Consider the following 27,912-nt stretch of genomic DNA (forward strand, 5'->3'; position numbering starts at 1 on the left):
TTAAAGCTAGCCTTGGCAGGAAAGTTCATGAGATTCAGCTCCAAATTACTGGGTGGGGTGGGGGTGGGGGGCAGAAACGGAGCTTCAGGGAAAAAGCAAAGTGAAAATGTGTGTGAAACCCGAGTTCAAGCCCCAGTATTGCCCCTCCTCAAAAAAAAAAGAACGTTTACTTTCATTATGTTTCATTGTTGCAGCTATGGGCTGGGTAAGATCCACCTGCTCAGCAGGATGAGATCTCTCCACAACAGCTGTAGTATATCTACAAACACATGAAGCTCCAAACTCGAAGTGAATTTCATCTAACATTAGGAAAATGATGCAGCAAAACACAGTGAATCCACTGCATGTTACAGGAAGGCAACACTAAACAGAAGGCAATATTCAAAATTACAATCTCATTCATAAAAAATTAAAGTATTTATGGGCTGCATTTTAATTTTAGAAGTGTCCTTTTCTCCTCAAGATATGCAATGCCTGGCTGCTTCTCAGCTTTTGGCTGACATCAACTGAAGAGAGACAGGCAATTCCTGACACACGACATTCCCACCACAGTCCCACACCCAAGGCCTCCCACAGTCCAGACTTACACATTTTTTCTCTTTTTGGGTAAAATATTAGAAAACAAAATTGTTTTCAATATCCTAAGTATATGCCTCCCACTTAGTCTACTGGTGAAAACGCTCTCTAAAGCAGGCTTAGTTTGTCTTCCCCTGGACAACTTCGCAAGCTACTTACCTGAACCGCTCATGAATTTTGCTATGTTCTATCCTGAAGTCACAGCTAATGAGTTATCTAACACAAAATACTTCTTGCCTGGTTTTTAGATACTTTTCTCTCTTAAGAAACAAAACTAGCCAGGAGTTTGGCCTAGTGGTTAAAGTGCTTGCCTAGCATGCATGAAGACCCAGGTTCGATTCCTCGGTACCACATACATAGGGGAAAAAAAAGCCAGAAGTGGTGCTGAGGCTCAAGTGGTAGAGCTCTAGCCTTGAGAAAGTCCAAGGACAGTGCTCAGGCCCTGAGCTCAAGCCCAGGACTGGGAAAAAAAAAAAACCAGACAGATGGTAAGATGGACAGACCCTCCACCCCCAAAAGGGCCTCCTAGCTGCGCAGGAGGAAGCCAACCCAGGCAGGAAGTCCATGAAACTCTTATTTCATGAGGCACTCCAGTTACCCACTAGAAAACTGAAAGTGTGCCGTGGCTCACAATGGCACAGTGCTACCCTGAGAGAAAAACCTCAGGGACTGTACCCAGGACTTAGTTCAAGCCCCATGACCAACAGAAAGAGTCAAAGCTGAAAAAGACTGAAAAACTGGAGATGTGACAAAACCTAACCTACAATCTAAATGAAATCCTACAGTAGGAAAAATAACTTTTTTCTTTTGGTGCACTAGGACTAACACATTAACAGGTAAGACCTACTGAGGGTATATCCTTGGATCCTATACTATGAGATTTACACCTCTAATCTGTTTATTGCCAGTCCTGGGTTTAAGCTCAGGGCCTGAGCACTGTCCTTGGATTTCCTCAAGGCTAGAGCTTTGCCGGGGCCAGCCGGCAGCAAACCAGGGTTCGCAGATTGGGGTTCCTGAAATAGGGGGCAAGGACTAGGAAAACATAGAAGAGAGACAGACACACTGGGTCCGGGATGTCCACAGTCCAGGTAAAGACTGCCGCGTTTATTTTCCACTCCAGCTTCTTCCCTCCTTGAGACCCAGGGAACTTCCAGGTGTTACATTCATATGGTAAATCTCAGGTCATTTAAACAGAATAAGGCCAGAAAACAATAAGACAATAAAGCCATTGTCTGATGCAAATCAAGGTACAGTTTGATTCCACTCTGGCTCCCAACAGAGCTTGAGCCTCAGCACCACTGCTGGATTTTTTCTGTGGATGTGGTGCCGAGGAATTGTGCATGCTAGGTGAACACTAAAGCTAGGCCAAACTCCCGGCCCCAACTTTTTATTTTTTAATCAGTAATATCTTCAGAATTCCTCTCTGCTTAATTACCAAAATTCTTATCTTTTTCTATGCTTCCATATTCTTTCAGTCCTCAAATAAACCTCCTCTTTTTTCCGGGGGCGGGGCGGGAGGAGCTCAAGACTTTTTAACTCAAAACCTAGAGCTGTGACTCTTTTTAGTTTGTCCTCTTTTCAGATAGGCTTTCAAGTTCTGCCTGGCCTGGCCTGTCATCCTCATACCTACATCTCGATGGCAAGCAAGATCACAGGTACACACCACCATGCCTGGCTTGCTGAGTAAAACGGAGTCTATGGAATACTTTGCCCTGGCTGCCCTAAAATCAAAATTCTCCTATCTTTACCTCCTAAGTAGCTAGGATTCCAGGTATACACCCCTGACCTACATTTTTTTTTTCTTTTCTAATTAGGAAACAGCTAACTTTAAAGAACAGAAGAAACCTAAGAGGTCTTAGCTGGACCAAAATCCACTTCAGTTTAATGCACAAATGTCTTGTATACAAACCATTAATTTCAAAGGACTTTTTTCTCTTTTTTTAAATTTTATTTATTATTATTTTTTTTTTTGCCAGTCCTGCGCTTGAGCTCAGGACCTGAGCACGGTCCTTGGACTTTCTCAAGGCTAGAGCTCTACCACTTGAGCCTCAGCACCACTTCAGGCCTTTTCTATGTATGTGGTACCAAGGAATCGGAACCCAGGTCTTCATGCATGCTAGGCAAGCACTCTACCACTAGGCCAAACTCCAGGCCCAGACTTTTTTTCCTTTTAAAAGTAAATACCAAACTTTATTTGAATTATTACTTTGGTCGTTTGCAAAGTGAATTTTAAGAGAATTTTAAGAGAAAGCTGACACAGAGTATGGAAATAAAAACAGAAAACAGGAAGGGGGAAGGGAGAGTACACACACACACATACCTACACACACACACATTTTTTAAAAATTCAAGCCCCACAAATGACCAAAACAGAAAAAGCTAGGGGCCGGGAGTGTGGCCTAGTGGTAGAGTGCTTGCCTAGCATGTACAAAGGCCCGGGTTCGATTCTTCAGTACCACATACATAGCAAAAAGCCAGAAGTGGTGCTGAGGCTCAAGTGGTAGAGCTCTAGCCTTGAGAAAGTCCAAGGACAGTGATCAGGCCCTGAGCTCAAGCCCAGGACTGGCAAAAAAAAAAAAAAAAAAAGAAAGAAAGAAAAGAAAAAGCTAAAAGCTGGGAGTGAGATCCTGGGAGAGAGTGACATTGTTCAAAAAGAAATGTAAAGCTGGATGCCAATGGCTCATGCCTGTAATCCTAGCTATTCGGGAGGCTGAGACCTGAGGATCTGGGTTCAAAGCCAGCCCCAGCACTAAAGTCTGTGAGACTCTTATCTCCAATTGACCACCAGAAAACCAGAAGTAGTGCTGTGGCTCAAGTGGTAGAGCACTAGCCTGAAGTTGAATCATTCAGGAACAGTGCCTGCTCAGAGTTCAAGTCCCACAACCGACCAAAAAAAACCAACAACTAAATATTGCCATTCTGAGGAATATTGGTAAGAGAAAGCCATGCCCAAGGAAATAAGAATATAATAAAGATTTTCTTAACAACAGGGGAAAACATATACATGTTTTTAAGGCAGAGACAAATGACCAAAAACAGGAATAAAGAATGTGCAACTTTTAAATTTATCAATCAAATAGAAGGCAAGGTGTAAAAGAAAAAGGAGAGCTGTGTATGCAATCTTCATACTCAAAAACTATGAAGCAAGGCAGAAGAATAAAACCATCTTAACTGTAACTTGAATTCTTATAGGACTTGAAGCAAAACCTTGTTAAGAGTGAGGAGACAATGGCTGGAGACGGTATTTTTTTGCCCTCACAGTCCTCCACTACTCAGAGAAAGGACCATCTTTACACTGAAGACACCTGGTGGACCTCCCTGACCCAACTATCAGACTGTCCCAATCAGTGCTAGGAGGCAGGGCCAGGACAGCCTCCAGATGAAAGGCTGGAGAGGACACAGCATCCCTGCGTAATAACTTCTGCCCCACAACATTCATGGACAATGAAATAGACCCCAACCACAAGACACCCCATCCTAGCTGAAAGGGAGACAAGAAGTCTGAATGAGCCCTGCCTATAGTCCCAGCTACTCTGACAGTGGAGACCTGGAGGTGTCTAGAGCTAGCATGGGCAGAAAGGTTACTGAGAGTCATCTCAATCAACAGGTTAGGCATAGTTGCTGGGACCTGGCTATGCAGCAGGAAAGAGGCTGACGCTGACTCAGACAAAAGCAAAACCTGAAAGTAAAAACTGGTAATGAAAAAAAAAATCTCAAAACTATGCCAGGTGTGGTGGCTCACACCCGTAATCCTAGCTACTCACAAGGCTGAGATCTGAAGATCAAGGTTCAAAGCCAGCCCGGGCACAAGAGGACCTGAGACTCTTATCTCCAATTAATCTCTAGAAAACAGGAAGTGGGGCTGTGGCTCAAGGGTAGGGCAGCAGTAGCCTTGAGCTGAAGAGCTCAAGAACAATGCCCAGGTCCAGAGTTCAAGCCCCATGACACACCAAGAAAAAAAACAAAAAACAAGGAGGTATAAAATATCCTAAATACTGCCTCATCACATCCAACAACTGCATTTTTTTAAATTCTCCATACTAGGGACAAGAAGAAAAAACTCACATGGTTATGTCAACGAAAGCAAAGAAGAAATGGGCAAGACAGTCTCTATGGTTTAATTATAAAGAAGTACAAAATAATAATAACAATAAAATCCTCTAGCTCTATTCCTCTTGAAGAATGGTGTTATTAAGCTATCTATCCAGCACAGGGAGAAACCCTGGCCACTGCCCTGGAAAAAGAAGAGTGACACTGTCCTCAAACGAGACACTGGCGCCATCCACCTCCCCACACAGGCTAACCTACAAAAAATGCTGTCGACTTAGCCCAGAACGTTTATGTGGACACGCAAGGCAGCAGCTTGCATGAAGAGATCCTAAGGATAGCCACAATAGTTAAGGAGAATTAGGCCCCAAGTGCAAGAGCTAAGGTGAAGCAGAACTAAGTGAGAACTTAATGAAAGAGAAAGGGCACCACAAATCAATGCCAAGACATCCTTTTCCTTCAAAAGGTATGGATAATTAAAATTAGACGTGGAAGTTCTTAAAACACTTTCTTAAACTACATCTACAGCTTTTAAAATAAGCTTAAAAACATTTAAATGTTCCTGAGTTCATTTTAAAAAATAGTAGGGGCCGAGAGTTTAGCCTAGTGGTAGAGTGCTTGCCTAGCATGCACGAAGACCCAGGTTCAATTCCTCGGTACCACATACATAGAAAAGAGCCAGAAATGGTGCTGTGGCTCACGTGGTAGAGCTCTAGCCTTGAGAAAGTCCAAGGACAGTGCTCAGTCCCTGAGCTGAAGGCCCAGAACTGGCAAAAATAAAATAAAATAGTAAAAGTTGGGGGAAGTACCACTGTAAATACCACTTCATCTATTCCCCCCCCACACTCTGCTCATCTTCAAATTCAACACTTAGTATCAAGTGCAGTTTCAAAAAGGAAAGGAATTGATGTGTTTATCCAACCACAGAAATCAATCTGTCTGCTAAGCTCTGAAATGCAAATAAGAAATATACTAAAATCTCAAAAAAAAAAAAAGAAGCTTAAATAGCTGTTACTTATGAACACACCAAACACATACCAAATAAAGTTTAAAACAGATATAAAGCAAGGGTATCTTGTACTTGCCCTTTCAGAAAGCACTATGCTAGTTCACACAAAGTCCCAGAATGATAGCGAACCATCAGAGAAGGTATCATAATATAACTTACGTTGAATACAAAGATCTAGCTTTAAATTTTGAAGAAAAAAGTCCACGTACAACCTATTGTTTTGGTATACAGCTAATATACTTGAACGCTAAAATTAGCCTTTGATCAAATGGTAATTGTAATAACAATAGCTTTTATTCTTCCCCCAAATAAAGATGTAATGGCAGTGAAAAGGATAGAGAATTACAACCAAGTAAAAAGTAAACCTCCGGGGCCGGGAGTTTGGCCTAGTGGTTAAAGTGCTTGCCTAGCATGCACGAAGACCCGGGTTCAATTCCTTGGTACCACATATATAGAAAAAAGCCGGAAGTGGTGCTGAGGCTCAAGTGGTAGAGCTCTAGCCTTGAGAAAGTCCAAGGACAGTGCTCAGACCCTGAGCCCAAGCCCAGGACTGGCAAAAAAAAAAAAAAAGTAAACCTCCACTGTGTCTCAACTGAAAACTAATGCTGCAGCTGGGAACAGTGGCTTGTGCCTATGACCCTAGCTACTTAGGAGGCTGAGACCCCAGGACTGCACCTTGAAGCCAGCCTGGACAGGAAAAATTTATGACTGCCAAAAAGCTGGAAATGGAGCTGTGTCTCAAGTAGCAGAGCACCAGCCTTGAACAAAATAAACTTAAGAGACAAGGGCCCAGGCCTGGAGTTCAAGCCCAGTAGCAGCACCCCACCAAAAAAAAAAAAAAAAAAAGCCAGACACTAGTGGCTCACGCCTGTCATCCTAGCTACTCAGGAGGCTGAGATTTTGAGGATCACAGTTCAAACTGGCCTGGGCACTAAAGTCGGAGAGTCTTTTCTTTTTTTCTTTCTTTTTTTGGGGAGGGGTTGGTCATGAGACTTGTACTCCGGGCCTGGGCGCTGTCCCTGAGCTCTTCAGTTCAAGACTACCACCCTACCCTTGGAGGACAGTGCCACTTCCGATTTCCTGGTGGTTAATTGGAGAAAAGAGTCTCAGGTGCTTTAGTGCCAGGCTGGCTTTGAACCTCGATCCTCAGATCTCAGCCTCCTGAGTAGATAGGTATACAGACGGGAGCCACCACACCCAGCTATCCTGAACTATTTTAAAACTATTTCACATAATTAGGAACTAAAAATCAACTAAATAGAGGTATTCAGTAAAGCCTTATATAGCTTAATAGCTGGAGATATGTTTTTCTTTGTCTTGAGATAAAATGATAAAAACTATTTAACAGAGCCTGAGGTCTCCTATAAAAAGGAACACCAGGAACAAAGGCACCGGGTCAGGAGTCCTACCTCCACCACCTTCTTCATGGCCAATGCACGCAGCACCAGGCCACACAGCCCAGTGCAACATGGTGACATGGGAGAGGCCCAGGATGGAAGAAGGCAGAGGTCAAGGCCAGCAGGAGACTTGTCAAGTCTCTGTCTCAATAAATCTCTGTCACAAGCTGGGCACGGTGGCTCCTGCCTGTCGTTCGAGCTACTCAGGAGACCGAGATCTGAGGATCCAGGTTCAAAGCCAGCCCGGACACAAAAGGACCGGAGACTCTTCTCTCCAATGAACCTCTAGAAAATGGGAAGTAGGGCTTGGCTCAAGGAGCCTTGAACTGAAGAGCTCAGGGACAGTGCCCAGGTTGAGTTCAAGCCACATGACCCACACACACACACAAAAAATCTGGGTAGGTGGGTGCCAGTGGCTCATGCCTATAATCCTAGCAAACATAGGACACTGATGATAAATGCTAGACAACTTAGTAGTCTTGTGCTTTCAAATAAATTGGTCATCACAAATATCTGGGTAGAAGCCAAGCACAGAGGCTCACACCTGTGAGCCTGGCTACTCAGGAGGCTGAGATCTGAGGATCAAGGTTCAAAGCCAGCCTGGGCACAAAAGGACCTGAGATTCTTATTTCCAAATAACCTCTAGAAAACAAGAAATGGGGCTTGGCTCAAGGGTAGGGTGGTAGCCTTGAGCTGAAGAGCTCAGGGACAGTGCCCAGGCCAAGTTCAAGCCCCATGACCCACCAAAAAAAAAAAAAAATCTGGGTAGGTAGGTGCCAGTGGTGCATGCCTATAATCCTAGCTACTTAGGAGACTGAGATCTGAGGATTATAGTTTGAAGCCAGCCTGGGCAGGGAAGTCTTCTGAGACTCTCATCTGCAATAAACCAGGTCAGACAGTACCAAAGGACACACAGAGCCTGCATTTGAGACCACTCCTATTTCCTGGGTAGGGAGCAAACCCCCCCCCTTGTTTTTCATTCCTCTCTACTTGTACCCTTTTACATTAAAACAAACTGCTCACTACAACTTCCACTTATGAGACTCTCCTTTTGGTGAGACATTTTGAAATGCTTTCCACATGTGCGTCTTGATGGGGAAACAGGAACTGAGGAACTCCTCTACACCCTTGATCTGGCAACTGTGGAGCAAACCTGGGGAACAGATGGGAATCTATACAAATCCTGAGATCATGGCCCACAAAGCAGCATCCCAAAGCAGATCTCACAGAAAAACATTCAAACAGGAAAGGAGGAGGTCAAGGGGAAAGTTATGTTCCTTAGGGAGTGGGAATGGAAGCCTACCTATATAACCTCAGCACTAGCAGGACAGGGGGATTGCCATGTTGAGACCAACTTGGACTCTAAAGAGATCCAACTGCAAAAAAAAAAACTCAAAGAACTGTCCATGGGGGAGGAAAGTCAGGAGGGAAAAAGTAGAAAATGAGGAAAGAGGTGACACTTATGTAACTATGACCCCTCTGCCGGTCACCTTTACAGTAACAATAAAAAATATATTTAAAAACGTGTTCCTAAAAAGTATTCCTGATAAAAGCATAGCTACTCAAATAGAAAGGCAGTCAACCAACTGGGAAAAGATATTTAATAATAATACATCTGACAAATGCTTAATATCCAGTATCTATAGGGAACTCAAGAAACTAATCCCTCCACACCCAACAAACCAATTACTAAATGGGCAAGGGAACTAAAGAGAGCCTTATCAAAAGAAGAGGTTAATATAGCAGAAAAGCATATGAGAAAATGTTCATCATCCATGGTCATAGAGCAAATGCAAATAAAAACAACCCTAAGATACCACCCTACCCCAATCAGAATGGCTAAGATTCTGAACAATGACAGATGCTGGTGGGGTTGTGGAGAAAGAGGAACCTACTGCACTGCTGATGGGACTGTAAGCAAGTTCAGCCACTCTGGAAGGCAGTGTGGAGGTTTGGTTTTTTTTTTTTTCCATATATTTTTTTGTTGTAATTAATAGAAGGGTTACATTATATTTACCAGATAAAAGGTGCATGCATTACTTCACAAGTGTGGAGGTTTCTTAAAGAACTGAAAAGAGACCTTCCCTACAATCACGCCATACCACTTCTGGGCATCTACCCTGAACAGCATGACCCAGGATATTATAAAGACACCTGCTCAGCTATGTTCATCTCTGCTCTATTCACAATAGCCAAGCAATGGAAACAACCCAGATGCCCTACAGCAGATGAACGGATACAGAAAATATGGTGTGGTATATATACACACAATGGAATTCTACATAGCCAACAGACAAGATAAAATAACGGCATTTGCAGGGAAGTGGAATAAGCTAGAGCGAATCGTGTTGAGTGAGACAAGTCAAGATCAAAGGAACAAAAGGCGCATGGTATCCTTAATATGTGGCTATTAGATCCACACAGTACAAGAGCAAAGACTCAATATTTGCATACCCAATGCTATGGACATGGTATTGGAAATATAAACACAACTACATAGACATAAAAATGTATGATTCTATGGACATATTTCATTACACAGATTAATATGTATCTATGACATACAAACCCTCAGCCTAATTTTAATTATGTTCTAAAATCAAAGTGCCAGTGATTGTATATAGAGTCCCTTCTTGAATACTTGTTAAACATGTCACTTGAAATATGATGTAAAATCATATTCTTTAATTACAACATTTTTTTCTGCAGAAGGCAGTCTACAAAGCCCACCCCTCATACTAACTTTTAAGTTCAAACAAGTTCTAGCTCTGCTTTTCTCCCTTTTTATATTGTCCACTATCCTTTATTCAGGATCACTAACACAATTTTATGATCCATGAATGAGATCATGTATTTAGAAAATATTAAGGAGACCCATGACGACTGGCTGTAGACTGCATCATTTAAGAATATACCTTTGTATATTTGTATTAAGCTACCAAAAATATATTGCATTATCTGTACACTCTTCAGAAAGGAATAGCATGTAAAATGGTACAGAAATTTACCTTTTTTAGGTAAACTAAAACTTGTTTTATATGACCATAGCATGTATAACTTTATATATTAAAATAATATAAAAGAAACTTCATCCTAGAAAATATGCCTAAAAAATTAGTGATTTATACCCAAACTAATTCATGAACAGCCCCAAATGATATAAAAATCTATTAACTTTATTTTTAAAAGCTATAGAAAGTAACTTAAAAAAGAAAGAAAAGCACTGTTTTAAACAGAAAAGAGAGGCATTCCAAAAGAGGGCAACATAGCACAGTAGTTAAAAGCATGAAAGAGCTGGATTGCTGGTGTTGGAAGGCTAGCTCCACTAATCACTAGTTTTGTATTCCTGTCTCTACCTCAGTCTTCTCATTTGGAACAAAAGTGCTTACCACAGAGGTTGTTATGATGATTAATTCATCCAAAGGATTTAGAAGACAGCCCGGGCTGAGTTCTAAGTGGAGCACACAGACCCACTGCACAGCTTTAAAACGGACAGCAGTAAGGGCTGTACCACAATGTGCATCTACTTCCCGTCAGCAGATGGTTAAAGGACACTTTGTCATGGTTAAAATGGATGGCAACTTTTATATATCGTAAAAAGCTATTATTTGTCCTTTTTTTTTTTTTTTTTTTTTTTTTGCCAGTCCTGGGCTTGAGCTCAGGGCCTGAGCACTGTCCTTGGATTTTCTCAAGGCTAGAGCTCTACCACTTGAGCCTCAGAACCACTTCTGGCTTTTTTCTATGTATGTGGAACCAAGGAATTGAACCTGGGTCTTCGTGCATGCTAGGCAAGCACGCTACTACTAGGCCAAACTCCCGGCCCTATTTGTCCATTTTTTAAACATTTTAATTTTTCCGAGTAGAAAACAAATATATTCTACATATACTTGTTTTAAAAATACCTTCATGAGGGGCCGGGAATTTGGCTAGTGGTAGAGTGCTTTGTCTAGCATGCACGAAGACCCGGGTTCGATTCCTTGGTACCACATACATAGGAAAAAGCCAGAAGAGGCTCAAGTGGTAGCGCTCTAGCCTTGAGAAAGTCCAAGGACAGTGCTCAGGCCCTGAGCCCAAGCCCAGGACTGGAAAAATAAATAAATAAATAAATAAATAAATAAACAAACAAAATATATATTAAAAAAATACCTTTATGAAAAGGTTTTTAGGATGTTGGTATCAACTTTTAGGCTCATATTCTTCTAAAATAAATTTCAGGATGTTGGTCATACTATGGTAAAGTTCAAATGTTCACATTATTTAACTTGAATGCTCAGGCAAAAACCTGCACTCGAAATTAGCAAAAATACCTTTCTTACAATAACAATCCACTGCTCTAACCTGAGACAACCAAGAAACAGATCTATAAACTCTAAACATAGCATTTTAGCATATCGTCTACACTGGTATGGAAAAATGTAACCAATTACAAATAGCAACAAAAATCTTCTGATGCCCGTTTTAAAATAAAACCATGCAAAACTGCCTCTAACTACTCCTCTCAGATTACAAAATGAGCATGTGGTGAAAAGGGACAGAGAATACCAATTTACTATACCCTATACTGACTGAGAATGTTTGTTGCATAGCAACAAGATTCTGCAGTCTGACACAGCACAGAATTCCTTTTCTTGATTTGCCAAGCCTCAATTAACCCTATCAGGGTTGTGAGACTATTCAAAAACAAATTCGCCAACAGCCACCAACATTCAAAGTTGAATGTCACCAGCCCAACTTCTCGCCTGCTTTACAGCCATGATATACTGGTAGGGAAGTGTTCTGCAAGCCTCTTCATGTTCTCAGTGTTCCTCTGCTTAGCAAAAGACAGTGAAAACCTAATTTTGGACCATATTTCATTTAAAAAACATCTCTAAGAGAGCTTCAAAAAAAGAAAAAAAAAAGGCTAAGTAACAGCATACCCACATACCTTTTGTTTCAAAATTCAGAAAACGTAATCCTTTCAGTTTATTTTCAAAAGTCATTAATTTACAATAACTAATTTCCTAATAGTTAAATTAACTCTTCTCAGAATTTGAACTATTTCTATGGACTTCCAACAAACATAAAGCTGTTAACACTATACAAACTTTTTTAAGTAAAATTATATATTTAAAGAACTAAAAATTAAAATTGCAATTACTCCTGACAGTTTTGTTTTGGTCTTTCCCTTTTTATTCAGAGAACATTTCGTGACTGCAAAGCTCTACCCAAGAAATAGATTAAGAAACAGATTCAATACAGAATCAATTTAAAACACTAGTTCTCAAAACTTTCAAAGATTAAATGACACTTTAACTGTATGAACTGCTCTGCTTGTAATAGTCCACTGAGAAAAATACTTAGAAGCACTTTAAATTTACTAGCTCTTACATGCATCTATATATAAACACATAAGCCTGAAATATCATACACATAAATGCTGGCATCTTCGGGTTATAGACAAAGTTTAGTACACACATGGGTGTTCAATAAGGAAGTGGCACTGTGGCTCAAGTGGTAGAGCACTAGCCTTGAGCACTAAGAGCCAGGGACAGTGCCCAGGCCCTGAGTTCAAGCTGGGCACCAGTGGCTCACGGCTGTAACCCTAGCTATTTGGGAGGCTGAGATCTGTGGTTCAAACCCAGCCCAGGCAGGAAAGTCCCTGTGAGACTCTTATCTTCAATAAACTACTCAAAAAAGCTGGAAGTGGGGCTGTGGGCTCAAATGAGTAGAGTGCTAGCCTTGACACAAAGAGGACCAGGAAGAGTGGCCAAGCCCTGAGTTCAAGTCCCAGGGACAGCAAAAAATAAATAATCATCATCATCATCCTTACTATCTCCAAAAACCTCAAGCTAGAAGTCATTAACTTGCCAGGAAAGTCGAAATCATTTTAAAGGAAGGTCAAGTACACACAGGTTTGGGTTTGGAAGTGGGAGAAAGGTTGGGGGGGGGCGCAGGGGGAGAGTCCCATTTCCTGGGGATGCACTCTTCCCTGCAGGAAGCATAAGAAAAGACAAGTAATTTACAGAAGTACAGGACTCACTGGTTCTGTTCCTTTACTGCCTGTCACTCAGTAAACCTATACAATCCAGTCCATCTGCCATGTTTCCTACCACTACCACACCAACTCCAGCCTGAGAGTCCAGACAGCCCTAGATGTGATCTTAAGGACAGAAAATGAAATCTGAGAAGTAAACAGCAGTGAAAGATGAGACAGTAAGAGGCCTTGTAAAGAACCTAGAAGCAAGGCCTTAGAAGTTGTACAGGACTTTGCTCGGCATCTCAGCTGTCACCTCCCAACAGCATGACACCAGCCAAGTCACTAAGCCTCAGTCCCCCTCCAACCTCAAAATGAAGACGAGGACAGCGGTCTCATGATCCAGGTAAGGAGCCTCATCTCTACATGGTCATCCAACATGTAACACACATTACCTCAGTAAGGAGTATTAAGTTACATATAACCGGTTAGCCCTCTTGGTTTGTACCTGGTATGAGCAAATATTAACCAAAGGTGAGGTCCAGAGATGTTCTATTCCATGCCAAGAAATCATGGCCTAGACTAGGGTATATGTTCTATTGAACTTCACCTTTTAGGTATCTGGATCACTGAAGAAACTTAAAACCAGATTTGAGGGGTCAAAAAATTTAATCTTGACGGAATGGTGGCTCACACCTGTCATCCTAGCTATTCAGGAGGCTGAGATCTGAGGATCAAGGTTCAAAGCCAGCAGGGGCACAAAAGGACCTGAGACTCTTATCTCCAGTGAACCTCTAGAAAAGAAGAAGTGGGGCTTGGCTCAAGGGTAGGGTGGTAGCCTTGAGCTGAAGAGCTCAGGGACAGCGCCCAGGCCAAGTTCAAACCCCATGACCCACCAAAAAAAAAAAAAAAAATTCAAAACGTGAATGTTTTTCTAACTTACAAACAGGCTTCTACCACCTGACTTGGACTGTTAATTTTTAGAACAGCCTCACTAAGTAGCCTGGAATTCATCCCAAGAGGTGGTATCGCCACCATGCTCTGAGCACTGAAAAATGGGGAAGACCCAGTGAAACACACCTGTATCCCAAGCTGGAGGAGGAAGAGGAGGAACACAGCTCAGTGCCAAAGCGCCAGGCTCTATCTGGGGCTGGAGACAGGGAAAGGCTTAAGTCATCAAACACAAGCACATGTCTACAAGTTCAAATTCCCAATACTGTCAAAAGAAGTTAAAGTATAGTGAATCTATTTATAAAATTAATGAGTTATACAGTAGGTTATAGAATTCAGAATGACAGTTCTCAACTGGGATGATTTTTCTGTCCTCGTAAAAACCTGGCAATGTCTGGAGACAGACATCAGGAGAGAAAAAGGTTGGCAGACACACAGACAGCACCTCACATATAGAGCTCACAGCCACACAAGATGAGATCATCTAGCTCCGGATATGTGCCACGCCACGATTAAGTACCCTGATGTAGATGTGAGAAAAACACTGTTTCAAAACTGGCCTTCCCAGTGTCATTTGTTGAAAAAGATTGGTTTTCTTCCCCATTCACTACTCTTGTCCTCTTACTGAAAAGAATTTGTTTCTGGACTCTCTAGTCACTGGTCTGTCCAGATGCCAGTTGTAGTCTATTTTGACTACCTTGGCTTTTTTTGTTTTTAAACCAAGTTTTAAGCTTGATAATAAGAGTACTCCAATTCTTAAAGATGGGAGTGGGGGGAGTGCTAATTCAGAGCCTCTTAAAACCCCATATCAAGTTTAAGATGGATTTTTCTGTTTCTATTCTTATTTTATATATTTGTCAATCATGGGACTTGAACTCAGAACCTGGGCACTGTCCCTGAGACTTTTTGCTCAAGCCTAGAGTTCTACCACTTGAGTCACAGAGCCATTTCCAGTGTTTCTGGTGCTTAGTGGAGGTGAGAGTCTCACAGACTTTCCTGCTAAGGCTGGCTTCCACAATCCTCAATCTCAGCCTCTTGAGAGGCTACAATTACAGGCATGAGCCACTAGTACCCAGCAAATTATTCTATTTTAAAAATGTTATTTTTGTAGGAACTTCACTGTAGCTTCACTATATCACTGCAGGTAGTAAGTACTGTCATCTTAACAATATTGTTCTCCAGAATTATAAACACAAGTCTTTTATTTAGATCTTCTTTAAAAAAGTAATCAATGCACAAGTATTTCACCTTTGAGCCAAGAAAATGCAAATGATTCCTAGGTATTTTATTCCTTTAAATGCTACCGTAAGTGGAACTGCTTTCCTTAGTTTCTTTTGGGATGGTACATTGCTGCTAGGTAGAAACAAAACATTGTTTATGTGTAATTCTCAGACCCCACAACCCTGCTAAATTCATTACCTCTCATGGCTTTATGGATTCTTTGCAGGTACCTACATATGCTTAACTTGCATAAGCAAGATTCCTTCCTATTTGACATAGAGACAGCTCATCTAACTAAAGTGAAAGATGAATGAAACCAAAGTGACACATACCCAAAATGGAAACCTGGGCAAAGAAATGCAGTTAAAGACCTAGTCATACGAGATGACTTGACCAAGAAACAGTTTTTGCCAAGCACTGGTGGCTTATGTCAGTAATCCTAGAGGATTGTGACCTCTGGAGGTCACGATCTGAGGATCATGGTTCAAACCTAGCCCAGGCAGAAAAGTTCGTGGAAACTCATCTCCAATTAACCACCTAAAAACAAGAAGTGGAGCTGTGGCTCAAGGTGATACAGCCCTAGTCTTGAGCAAAAAAGCTCAAGGATAGCACTGAAGCCCTGAATTCAAACTCGACAACTGACAGAAAGAAAGAAAGAAAGAGTTACTGGGGAAAGAACAGGGTGGTAGGCCCTTAATCTAATATAGCCAGGGTTCTTTCTGAAAGGAAATATTCCACCCAGCTCAATATGTATACCTGTAACCTCAGCACTTGGATCACATGTTCCAGACGAGACTGGGCAAGATCCTGACTACTAAACAAGGAAAAAGTTATGTCAGTACAGAAGCAGAAAGAAAGTCATGTGACCACAGAGGCAGAAGGTTGGGGTGATGTACCCACAAGTCAAAGTATGTCAAGGATTGCCAGTACAGAAGGAAGGGACTCTGAAGGGGCCAGGAGTTTGGCCTAGTGGTAGAGTGCTTGCCTAGCATGCACGAAGACCCGGGTTCGATTCCTCGGTACCACATACGTAGCAAAAAGCCGGAAGTGGTGCTGAGGCTCAAGTGGTAGAGCTCTAGCCTTGAGAAAGTCCAAGGACAGTGCTCAGGCCCTGAGCTCAAGCCCAGGACTGGCAAAAAAAAAAAAAAAAAAAAAAAAAAAGGGACTCTGAATCAAGACTGTGACACAGAAATTCTACCTCCACCTCCAGATATTGGCCTGCCCTTCAATTCTGGACTCAAGATTCACCACTAACTCTTGAGTTTCCATACTGCTGGTGGGTTGGACAAACTTGACAACTTCTGCTTGTAACTCATCTGCAGAGTAAAAGTGTCAACAACTGTCCTTCACAGATATGATAAATGATGTCTCTACCTGATGGCAACCATGAGCTGGGCGATGGTGGCTCCTGTCCACAGTCCTAGCTATGCAGGGAGGTTAAGACAGAAGGACGGAGGACGAAAGCCACTCTGCGAACCAAAGTCTTATGAGAGGCTTATCTCCAATTAACAACCAAAATGCCAAAAATCGGTCTTTGGCTCAAGAGGCAGAGCACTAGCTACTCAGGAAGTTGAAATTTGAGGACTGAGGATCAAAGCCAAGAGTAGGAAAATCTGATTCTTTTTTCCAATTAACCCCAAAAATGCCAGATGTGGAGCTACAGCTCAGTAACAGAGCACTAGCCTTGAGCAAAATCCTACCATCAGAAACTACCTAGACCAGATATTCTCCCAAGTCCTTACCAAGGGAAGATACCAAGGGAAGTGACTCAAATGGCAGAATGCCTAGCAAGTGCAAGGTCCTGAGGTGAAACCCCAATACCACCCCTGGCAAGTTTCCAAAGCATTCTGATAGATCTGCTTCATCACCTTTCCCTGGTGTCCTTCCTCAGCCATAGTCAAAAGGAGGCACCCACCAGAGATGGCTGCTAAGCTTAGACTGAAGGTCAGCTTCACAATATGCCCAGGCTCTCAGAGGCCCTCAGCACTCCCGGCCGGTTCCCCACAGAGGAAAAGCCCAGCAGTCACGTCTCCAAGAGCTTTCCTTTACAAAAGAGGACAATGTGAGTGTTCACCTGAAGTAAGAAAAATGTCAGTTTTAACAAAAGTAAAAAGCAAATTAAATTTCCTTCTGACATTTATCTCTCCCAGTGAATAAATGGTAACAACGATCATCTAAGGGTGGGCAGCTCTTTTTTTTTTTTTCCTCCCCCAGTCCTGGGTCTTGAACTCAAGGCCTGAGCACTGTCCTTGGGCTTTCCTAAGGCTAGAGCTCTACCATTTGAGCCACAGCACCACTTCTCGCTTTTTCTTTCTCTTTCTTTTTTAAAAATTGTTGGTTGTGGGCCTGGGCACTGATCCTGAGCTCTTCAGCTCAAGGCTACAGCCCAACCCCTTGAGCCACAGCACCACTTCCGATTTTCTAGTGGTTAATTGGAGATAAAAGTATAATGGTCTTTAGTGCCCTGGCTGGCTTTGAACAGTGACCCCCAGATCTCAGTCTCCTGAGTAGCTAGGATTACAGGTGTGAGCCACCACACCCAGCACTTCTGGCTTTTTCCTATGTAAATGGTACCAAGGAATTGAACCCGAGCCTCCGTGCATGCTAGGCAAGCACTATACCACTAGGCCACACTCACGACCTGTGGGTAGCTCTTAATGTACACATTAGGTTATTTAACTGTCACCACTGTCTAATTCCAGAACATTTTCATCACCCCCAAAAGGAATTCTATACAGAATCAGAAGCCATTTCCCATTCCTCCCAGGTCCTGGCAACCATGTCCTGCTTGTCTGTACAAATCTGACTATTCTGCACATGTTCTATAAACGGATCACCTAGTAAGGGACCTTTTCCTTCTCTGTGAAATCCTTAGTACTTCTTCCTTTCAATGACCAACTACTGTATCATTATATGAATATACCACACATGGTGGTCATTTTTGGATATCTGGGCTGCTTTACAAATGATGATGGCATGAGTATTTGTGTACAAGCTTCTTAGGTGGATATACACTTTCATTTTTTTCTTTGTATTTCTATTAGTGAAACTGATAGGTCATAAAACTCTAAATTTTTGAAGACTTGCAAACTGTTTTCTAAAGTATCTGCAACATTTTATATGTTTTTTTCCACATTTTTAACATACACATGAGATGTTAAGACTTCCATAAAAAGGATAGGAATTATTCTTATCAAACCCACTTTGTATGTCAGCATGTTATGCCACATTTTAATTTTCCCAACAACTCTATAATGCAGAAATTAACTGTTCTACAAAAGAAATTCAAATATGGAAAAAAAGTTTGTAAATGGCCAAGCGCTGGTGCTTCACGCCTGTGACCCTTCCTGCTCAGGGGGCTGAGATCTGAAGATCCCAGTTCAAAGCACCCCAGGCACAAAAGTCCATGGTACTCTTCCCTCCCATTAACCACCAGAAAAGCAGAAGTGGTGCGGTGGCTTAGCTGTGGCTCAAGTCGCAAAGCACTAGCCTGAGATAGCACCCAAGCCCAGAGTTCAAGCCCCAAACCCAAAAAAAAAAGTTGGTCAATTACTCACAAATGAGAGAAATGAGTTAGTTCAAAAGTAGGATTTGAACCCAGAGTTGACTTCAAAGCCTATAGTCTACACACAGACCATTTACTTCTTAAAGACACATTAACAATGCTTCCCACCAAAAGGACACTTTGCAAAAGTGTGTTAGTGCTGAGCACGGTGGCTCACGCCTGTCATCCTAGTTACCCAGAAGGCTGAGATCCAAGGATCAAGGTTCAAAGCCAGCCTGGGCACTACAGACAATGAGACTCTTACCTCCAATTAACCACTAGAAAACCAGAAGTGGGGCTGTGGCTCAAGAGGTAGGGAGGGCAGTAGACTTGAGCTGAAGAGCTCAGGGACAGCGCCCAGGTCCCAGAGTCCAAGCCCAAAGACTGAGCCCCCCCCCAAAAAAAAGTTGCATATTAAATTTATTAGAATCGCTAAAAAACAGAAGTTTTCCGATGTAAGGAAATTCCTATACAATTCCAAGTCTTTGTATATCTCCTCCCTCTTTAGTTAACTATTTCCCTACAGTTACAAGAAACAAAGCCTACTATAACTCACCTGGGCATTAGTTACTTTCATAGAGATGTGCTCTGCCAAGCAGTAAAGAATGGTGTTCTCTTGGCTTACATATAGTACAATGTGGGTGTTTTTAAAGACAGGGCTTTCAGGAGAAATCATGGTTAAATGAGATTACATAGATTTGGCCTTAATCTAACAGGGAGAAACAAGCTAAATCAAGAGAGATTCACAAACTTGATGCTAAAATATATCTGAATTATTCCATTAAGTGGACTAAAAAAAATAGATTTTTTTCTATTAATCAATACTTAACAATACAGTAAAGATAGCTTCCCAGGGCTTTTAAAATTAAATGAATTTGAGGCTAACTACAGCTCTGCTTTGTTGAAGAATAAGAAACAAATTCCAGCTGGCTGCTGGTGGCACATGCCTATAATCCTAGCTATTCTGGAGACTACAATTTGAGGATTTCTGTTTCAAGTCAGCACAAGCAGAGAAGTCTTTGAAACTCTTACTTCCAACTACCAAAAAGCTGGAAGTGAAGCTGTGGCTCAAACAGCAGAGCACCAGTCTTAAGCAAAAAGCTAAGAGACAGCACACAAATCCTGAGTTCAAACTACAGCAAATTCCAAATCCAGCCCTGTAATCACAATGTTGATTTTTGTTTAAATCATTTTATTAACAAATCATCTGCCAAAAATTGTGCATCCCATAGTACCCAGTACAGCTTCTAAGCTTGTATCAAGTTACAGGCACTCCAAAACTGGTCACTGTTATTATTAGTAAATAAGGTCGTAGAAGAGATACCAAAAGGCCAAACTTTATATAGATATCCAGTATTAGCCAAATATTGTAGCATTGTGCTGGTATCCTAAATATGTAAGCTCACTCAGACCCTTAAAACTAGTGATATGACTCAGCAGTGGAGTTTTCCACAGGTACCGTGTTCAACACACACATACACCTGTCCTCAAGAAGTTTACAATACAGGTCAAACAGATTCAGATAACAATAGAAAAAGGCAATAGCAGTCAGGCTCCAGCAGCTCATGCCTATAATTTTGATCTTTCAGATCATAATGCAAGATCATAGTTCAAGACCAGCAGAGCAGAAAAGGTCACCAGATTCCATCTCCAAAATAATCAGTAAAAAGCAAGACTGGAGGCAAGTGACAGATCACTTGTAAATTTAAAACCCTTGCATTCAAACCCCAGTACGGCTCAAGGGGTGGGGGAGAGGGAGATGACACAGTAGTGGTATAAAAAAAGATACATGTGCTGAAAGTGTGGCTCACGCCTGTCATCCTAGCTACTCAGGATACTGAGATCTGAGGACCAAAGTTCAAAGCCATCTGGGACACAAAAGGGCCTGAGACTCTTATCTCCAATTAACCTCTAGAAAACGGGAAGTGGGGCTTGGCTCAAGGGTAGGTTGGTAGCCTTGGTAGCCTTGAGATGAAGAGCTCAGAGACAGTGCCCAGACCAAGTTCAAGCCCTATAACCTACACACACACACAAAAAACAACAACAACAACAACAAAAAAACAACAAGAGTGTCCAGCACATGCAGGACCAGGGTTGGGGTGGGGAAGGAGACAAGTCAGGAACTACTCCTGAAGGGTCAAAGAACCCACTTGTTTCTTACCTAGGAAAGCATACAGCCTTATTTGGAGCAGTGCCCACTCAGGTGCACCGGAGCTCAGATTCTCACTGGTGTTCCACTCATCTCAAGGGGCTTGGGGGTAACAGGAAGGTCTGACTATCCTTTCCCCCCCACCCTAATTTTCCCAACTCTTTCTTCTCTTCATGGTAAACACTATTTAACAAGTTGTAAATTGAACTATTGCACTCCATGTGAAGGATAAAATACCCAAAGCGTCAGCTCAGTGCATAATTCTTTTTTTCTGCCATTCACAAGATCCCTATGAGTTATTTTACTGATGCCAACTGGAGTAACAAGATAATGAAAACCATGAATACTGTATCAAGTTTGGCACACTCCTATTCAAGATTTAGTCACTTAATAAACACCTATGATACTGATATTCAGGAAACTGAAGATATGGCTCTTGAACCTAAAATAAATCTTCGTGGGAGAATCACACATCCAACAGCTACAAGTATAAATGAAGACCCATGGGAACAGACTATTTGCATCCTTTCAAGAATACCTTACTTCAGCTGGGTGCAGTGGCTCATGCCTGTAACCCTAGCTACTCAGGAGGCTGAGCTCATCTGAGGATCAAGGTTCAAAGCCAGCCAAAGCACAGAAGGACCTGAGACTCTTATCTCCAATTAACCTCTAGAAAACGGAAAGTGAGGCTTGGCTCAAGGGTAGGGGGGGTAGCCTTGAACTGAAGAGCTCAGAGACAATGCCCAGGCCCAGAGTTCAAGTCCCATGACCCACAGGAAAAAAAAGGAGAGAGACTATCTTAATGCTATGATCCTGGGAAATGACAGCACTGTCTCTATTGACTTCTGTTGACGTCAGCACATGCAGCCTGGATTTCCAATCCTTGATTATACCACTCTAAAACATGGATTTATCATTACATAAATAAAGGTGACAAAATCACAACTAGTCCTTCAGAGATGCTACACACAGGAAGAAACTGAAGTTTCCTCACCTACAAAATAAACCTAGAGTAGTCACAGATGGTGGTCAAATAATGGACATTCCAGGAACCCACGTCTGGTGCCAGCCTGGGGGAGCCACTGGCCAACCAAATTATCAGTAATGAATCCCAGTGTTCTTTCCTACCAAGCCCAGAAACACAAGTGTCCACCCTTAAATAAAGTCCAGAGGTAAAACTGTTCAAAAACGTTACTCAACTCTGCTGGGCGCCAGTGGCTCACGCCTGTGATCCTAAACAGGAAGCTGAGATCTGAGGATCAAGGTTCAAAGCTACTCTGGGCACAAAAAAGGGCCTGAGACTCTTATCTCCAATTAACCACCAGAAAACTGGAAGTGGCTCTGTGGCTCAAGTGGTACAGTGCCAGCCTTGAGCTGAAGAGCTCAGGGACAGTACCCTGGCCCAGAGTTCAAGCCCATGACCAACCAAAACAAAAAACAAAAGTTTTACTCAACTGGTCTAAAATAAAAGTAGACAGTACACAAGATAAATAACACAACTGTATAAGGCTTGCATGCACTCAAAGTATCTTCTATTGTCATTTAATCTTCACAGCCCAGTAAAGATTTCCTCTATCCTTACCGAATTTTTTAAAATGTCAATATAATTATGTGCTTATCTCAAGGTCAATAAATTCTCACAACCCCATCATGTCTTCTTACAACAGAAAGAGTAGCTAGTAGATGCCTGCTGTTACTAAAGACACAAGAACAGCAACCCAAAATTCTCTTGAGACTAGACTATAGGCAGTTACTTTAGATAAGACAACTCCTCTTATTGGAAAAATCTTATATAAGTAACAACCTATTGCTAAAACATGGAGATCTAAAAGGCATGCAGAATCTTTGTTACACAAACACTTCAAAAAATTCCTTTTGCCGACACCAATGGTCCATACCTGTAATCCCCAGCTACTCAGGTGGCTGAGATCTTGAGATCTTGGTTCAAAGCCAGCCGGGGGCAGGCCTGGAAAAAGCAGGGCAGGAATGTCTGACTCTTTCTGCCAATTAACCAAGCACCGGAAGTGGCACTGTGGCTCAAAGTGAGGGTTAGCTTTGAACAAAAGGGACTGCACCCAGGCCTTAAGTTCAAGTCCCACAACCCCTCCCCCCCAAAAAAACTTTTTACTTTTCAAACACTGGATAAAATAAAATCAGAAAGCCAATAACTTGAGGGTAACAATATTTGACAAGAAATATACTCACTACCTTAAGTATGTAACTGTAACCCCTCTGTACCTCACCTTGACAACAAAATTAAATTTTAAAAATAGCCAAAAACTTGGATACTAAAAATGCCTGTGTTTTTAGTCTCAACCTTTCTACCATTCTGTGTAAGCAAGACTTTTTCATTTTTAATATTTACCTTTAAACAAAATTAACAAATCTATAGTATTTTACATGTGTAAAATGCCTTATGACAGACTCAAACACAAAGGACTGTTCAGTTCTCCCTTCTGTATGTCAGCAACTATTCCTGAAATTAATCTAAGAGATTTTAAATAATATTTACACTGTAACATTTATCATTTTCTATTTTTAGAGCTGTCATTAGCGTCTTCTGGAGGACATCTTAAAGACCAAAACTATCCTTCATATGACTAAAACAGACTGAACTTTTAAAAATTTACCATGTATGTCTTACATTATTTAAAAGTATCATAGGAACTAGTGAATACTAATAAGAAATCCTTGCTTAAGGACCAAAATACCCACAAAACTACTACCCACAGGAGAACCTTTTATTCAGGTGACGGACCCACCCATCCTACCTTCACAGGTTCTCAGCAACATACGCACACCAAAACTGAACAAACACCTTCCAATTATTCCAATGCCTCTCAAAGTCAAAAGCTCATTCTTTTTTTCTGTTCTTAAAATTATTTACAATTTGTCTACAAAGTATTACCCTAGAGGCCTTAAGAGAACTTTTTAGACCTGAGTCCCATGTTCTATGATTATGCTCCTGGAAAAACAGCAGTGATTCCTTGCTTTCTACAATTATGGGATAAAGCAAGAAAACAAAAGTTACATTTGACTAAGACAAGAACTCCTAAGCTTTCCAGAACACTCTTTCCTAATTTTAATCTTTCACCTTTCAAAATGTTTGAACTCTAGGACTTTTTATTTTAAAGTACTCCTTTTAATTTAACATTTTCTTCCCAAAATAATCTAGTTAACATTTGACAAAACATTATTATCTTCTGGTCTGCAAGACCCTTGTGGATCTGATTTCTCAAATGAACAATATGTAGGGTTATATGACATATTTTATATGTATTTTATTACTGTTCCTGAACTTTCAAGAACATGAGAAGCTTCATTTAAAAAGTACAAAATAGAAAGTACAAACATGCAAGTTTCCCAAACTGCATTTTACAAGAGTTATGGTTTGTGACTTGCATGCCACAATTATTTCTTAGACTGATTTGCTAGCCTGTGTGAAATCACCAAGGATAACAGGGTCGCTTAGACAGCATTACACTAATCTTTAAGGTCATCAGGAATACAGGCTGCAGTTAAGAATCGGGCAGAATATAACTCCTATCAAGTTCATAGTAAGTTTGCATATAACCACAGGTACAACGCCACACACAAACAACGGGCATGTGGTGTAACTGATTTTGGTATCAACCACCCCCAGCCCCCACACGACCCGCACGGAGTCTAAAGAGCGAGGCGGAAGCTACTGAAGCGGGTCCAGAGCTCCGGGCCGCGGCGCTCCGGCGAGGCGCAGGAGTTCGTGGGCTGCACCGCTCCAATCTCCTGGCGCCGCTCCGGGGAGGTCTGGGAATCGCCTGGTCATGAATCTTTAACACAAAGGAGCTTCAGGACTCCCGTCCCCGGGCGCTGGAAGCCCACCCTGCCGAAAGGACCCGGAGGAGGCCGGCCGGCCCCCGCCCCGGCCCCCGGCCCCCGGCCCCCGGCTCCGGCGCCCGCCCCGGCCCCCGGCCCCCGACCCCGGCCCCCGCCCCGGCCCCCGCCCCGGCCCCCGGCTCCGGCGCCCGCCCCGGCCCCCGGCCCCCGGCTCCGGTCCCCGCCCCGACCCCGGACCCCGGCCCCCGGCTCCGGTCCCCGCCCCGACCTCGGCCCCCGGCCCCCGGCTCCGGCGCCCGCCCCGGCCCCCGGACCCCGGCCCCCGGCTCCGGTCCCCGCCCCGACCCCGGACCCCGGCCCCCGGCTCCGGTCCCCGCCCCGACCTCGGCCCCCGGCCCCCGGCTCCGGCGTCCGCCCCGGCCCCCGGCCCCCGACCCCCGGCTCCGGCGTCCGCCCCGGCCCCCGGCCCCCGACCCCCGGCCCCCAGCTCCGGTCCCTGCCCCGACCCCGGCCCCGCCCCGACCCCCGGCTCCGGTCCCCGCTCCGGCCCCCTCCCCGACTCCGGCTCCCGGCCCCCGGTTCCGGCCCCCCGCTCCGGCCCCCGCTGCTGCTCCGGCCTCCACCCCCGCTCCGGCCCCGGTCCCCCGTCCCGGCCCCCGTCCCGGCCCCGGCTCCGGCCCCCGCCCCCCCGGCCCGGCCCCCGCTCCGGCTCCCGGCCCCCGCCGCCCGGCCCGGCCCCGGCCCCCCGCTCCGGCTCCCGGGCCCCCGCCCCGCCGCGGAGGGGGAGCCCGGTGAGCGACACACCGCAGCGCGGCTCCTTCCCTCTCCCACGCCGCCGGGGACGCCGCGCGGCCCGCTCCGCGGGGGGCGCTCCCCGGGCTGGAGCCCCGCGGCGGGGAGCGGGAGGCGGACCCCGGCCCCGCCCCGCGGCCCGCGCACCTGGCCAGGCCGCGGCCCGGCCCCCGCCCGGCCCCCGCCGCCGGGGAAACCGCGGCCCGGCCGAACTTTCCCCCGGGAAGGACGACGCGGACGCGGACGCGGAGGCGCGAGTACCTGCCAGGCGGCGGCCCGCGCCCCTCCCCGCCCGCGCCCCACGGCATGGCCGCCCCGCGAGGCCGCGGACAGCGCCGGGCGCGGGTTCGAGTCTGCAGCGTGCGGTGGTGCGGGCGCCGGAGCACCGCGGAGGAGCGGACAAAGGCGGGCCGGGCGGGCGCCGGCCGGGGGTCCCGCCGGGGCCCGGGCCCGCGGCACAATGGCCGGGCCGCGCGCCCCTCACCTCATGGCGCCGGCGGGCCCGGCGGACGCCGCGCGGGCGCGGTCTCTCCTCAGGGGCCGGGCGCGGTCTCCTCCTCGGGGCCGGCGGGCCAGGCGGGCCCGGCGGGGGTCGGCTGCGCGGCGCTGCGCTCCGGCGGCCGCGGCTACTCCATCGCCGTCGCGCCGGCCGCGGCGCGGGTCTCGGGCTCGTCCGCCGGCCTCGTCGGGCGCCCACCGGTGCCGCCGCCGCTCCACAGGCCGGCCCGCCGCCGCGAGGACCGCGAGGACCGCGAGGACCGGGAGGACCCGCAGACGCCGCAGCCGCGGGAGGAGAGTCGGGAGCGCCGCGGGGCGCCGGGGGCGGGGCGCGGGGAGCGCGCAGGCGCCGCCCTCCCCCGCCGGCCGCCCCCGCCCCCGCCGCCGCCGCCCTCCCCCGCGCCCTCCCCCCGGCCTCCCGCTCCGGCCGCGCCTCCCTCGCCATCTCCGCTCCCCTGCCCTCCCCCCGCTCCCCTGCCCCCCTCCTCCCTGCGCCCCTCCTCCCCCTCGCTCTCAGGCGCCCGACGTGCGGGGGCGTGGCTACGGCGGGTGGGCGGGGCCAAGGGAGGGGCCTGCTGGGCGTGGCCGCGCGGAGGGTGGGCGGGGCCTGCCGGGGCCGCGCTGGGCGGGGTCTCCAGGAAGAGGGGGCTGCGGGGAGGGGAGTGCGAGAAAGGGGGCTGCAGGAGGAGGGGGCTGCGGGGAGCAGGGACTGCGGGGAGGAGGGGACTGCGGGGAGGGGGACTGCGGGGAGGAGGGGGGACTGCGGGGAGGAGGGGACTGCGAGGAGGGGGGACTGCGGGATGGAGGACTGCGGGGAGGGGGGACTGCGGGGAGGGGGGACTGCGGAGAGGAGGGGGGACTGCGGGATGGAGGACTGCGGGATGGAGGACTGCGGGGAGGAGGGGTCAGCGGGGAGGAGGGGACTGCGGGGAGGAGGGAGGACTGCGGGGAGGGGGGATTGTGGTGAGGAGGGGGCACTGCGGGACGGAGGACTGCGGGGAGGAGGGGGGACTGCGGGGAGGAGGGGGGACTGCGGGATGGAGGACTGCGGGGAGGGGCGCGCCAGCCCGCTCGCCCGCCGCGCGGCCCTTTGTCCCCGCAGCCCGGGTCCCCGCAGGGCGGGCCGGCCGCGCCCCCTCGGGGCTCCGGCGGGCCTGCGCCTCGACCTCGGGGCTCCCCAGCGCAGCCGCCCCGGGGTCGCCGCCAGCGCGTCGCCGGCCCCGCTCCGCCCGCCCCTGGCGAGGGCCCGGGCGGCCGTGGGGAGGACGCTGGGGGAAGGGCTGGAGGGGCGCGAGGCGGGGCGCGGGCGGCGGCGGGGAGGCGCGGGACGGAGCGGAAGCGGCGGGAGCCTCCCCGCCGCCCGGGTCCCCGTCGTCGTCGTCGTCGTCGTCGTCGTCACGCGGGCAGGGAATCCCGGCGCGGGCGGGGCGCCTAGGCCTCGGCGTGGCTTTCACCTCCCAGCAGCGCCTGGGGCGCGGCCACCCGGAGCCGGGCGGTAAGGGGAGCTCGGGAGGCTGGGGGTGCGGGACCTTCCTGGTTCCTCCACGTATGCCCGCCGCCCGGGTCCTCTGCATGCGCACAGGCACCGCCCGGGTCCTCTGCACACACACACACAGGCATCGCCCGGGTCCTCTGCACACACACACACAGGCATCGCCCGGGTCCTCTGCACACACACACACAGGCATCGCCCGGGTCCTCTGCACACACACAGGCACCGCCCGGGTCCTCTGCACACACACACACACACACACACAGGCACCGCCCGGGTCCTCTGCACGCGCACAGGCACCGCCCGGGTCCTCTGCACACACACACACACAGGCACCGCCCGGGTCCTCTGCACACACACACACACACAGGCACCGCCCGGGTCCTCTGCACACACACACACACACAGGCACCGCCCGGGTCCTCTGCACACACACACACACACACACACAGGCACCCCCCGGGTCC

At 46.4% G+C, this 27,912-nt stretch overlaps 1 protein-coding gene across 1 annotated transcript in view; it reads right to left on the bottom strand.

Moving 5' to 3' along the window:
- Enah (ENAH actin regulator) overlaps positions 1-25,897 on the bottom strand; it is a 112,322-nt gene extending 86,425 nt beyond the window's left edge. Inside the window, exon 1 of the mRNA XM_090341584.1 lies at positions 25,717-25,897. Within this exon, the coding sequence (XP_090197710.1) occupies positions 25,717-25,763 (47 nt within the window). The 5' untranslated portion in view covers positions 25,764-25,897. The remainder of the gene's footprint in view (positions 1-25,716) is intronic.
- Positions 25,898-27,912: the final 2,015 nt, after the last annotated feature.

The sequence above is a fragment of the Megascapheus bottae genome, chromosome 10 (genome assembly GCF_031878675.1).
Source record: "Megascapheus bottae isolate mThoBot1 chromosome 10, mThoBot2.hap1, whole genome shotgun sequence".
NCBI classification, from domain to species: domain Eukaryota; kingdom Metazoa; phylum Chordata; class Mammalia; order Rodentia; family Geomyidae; genus Megascapheus; species Megascapheus bottae.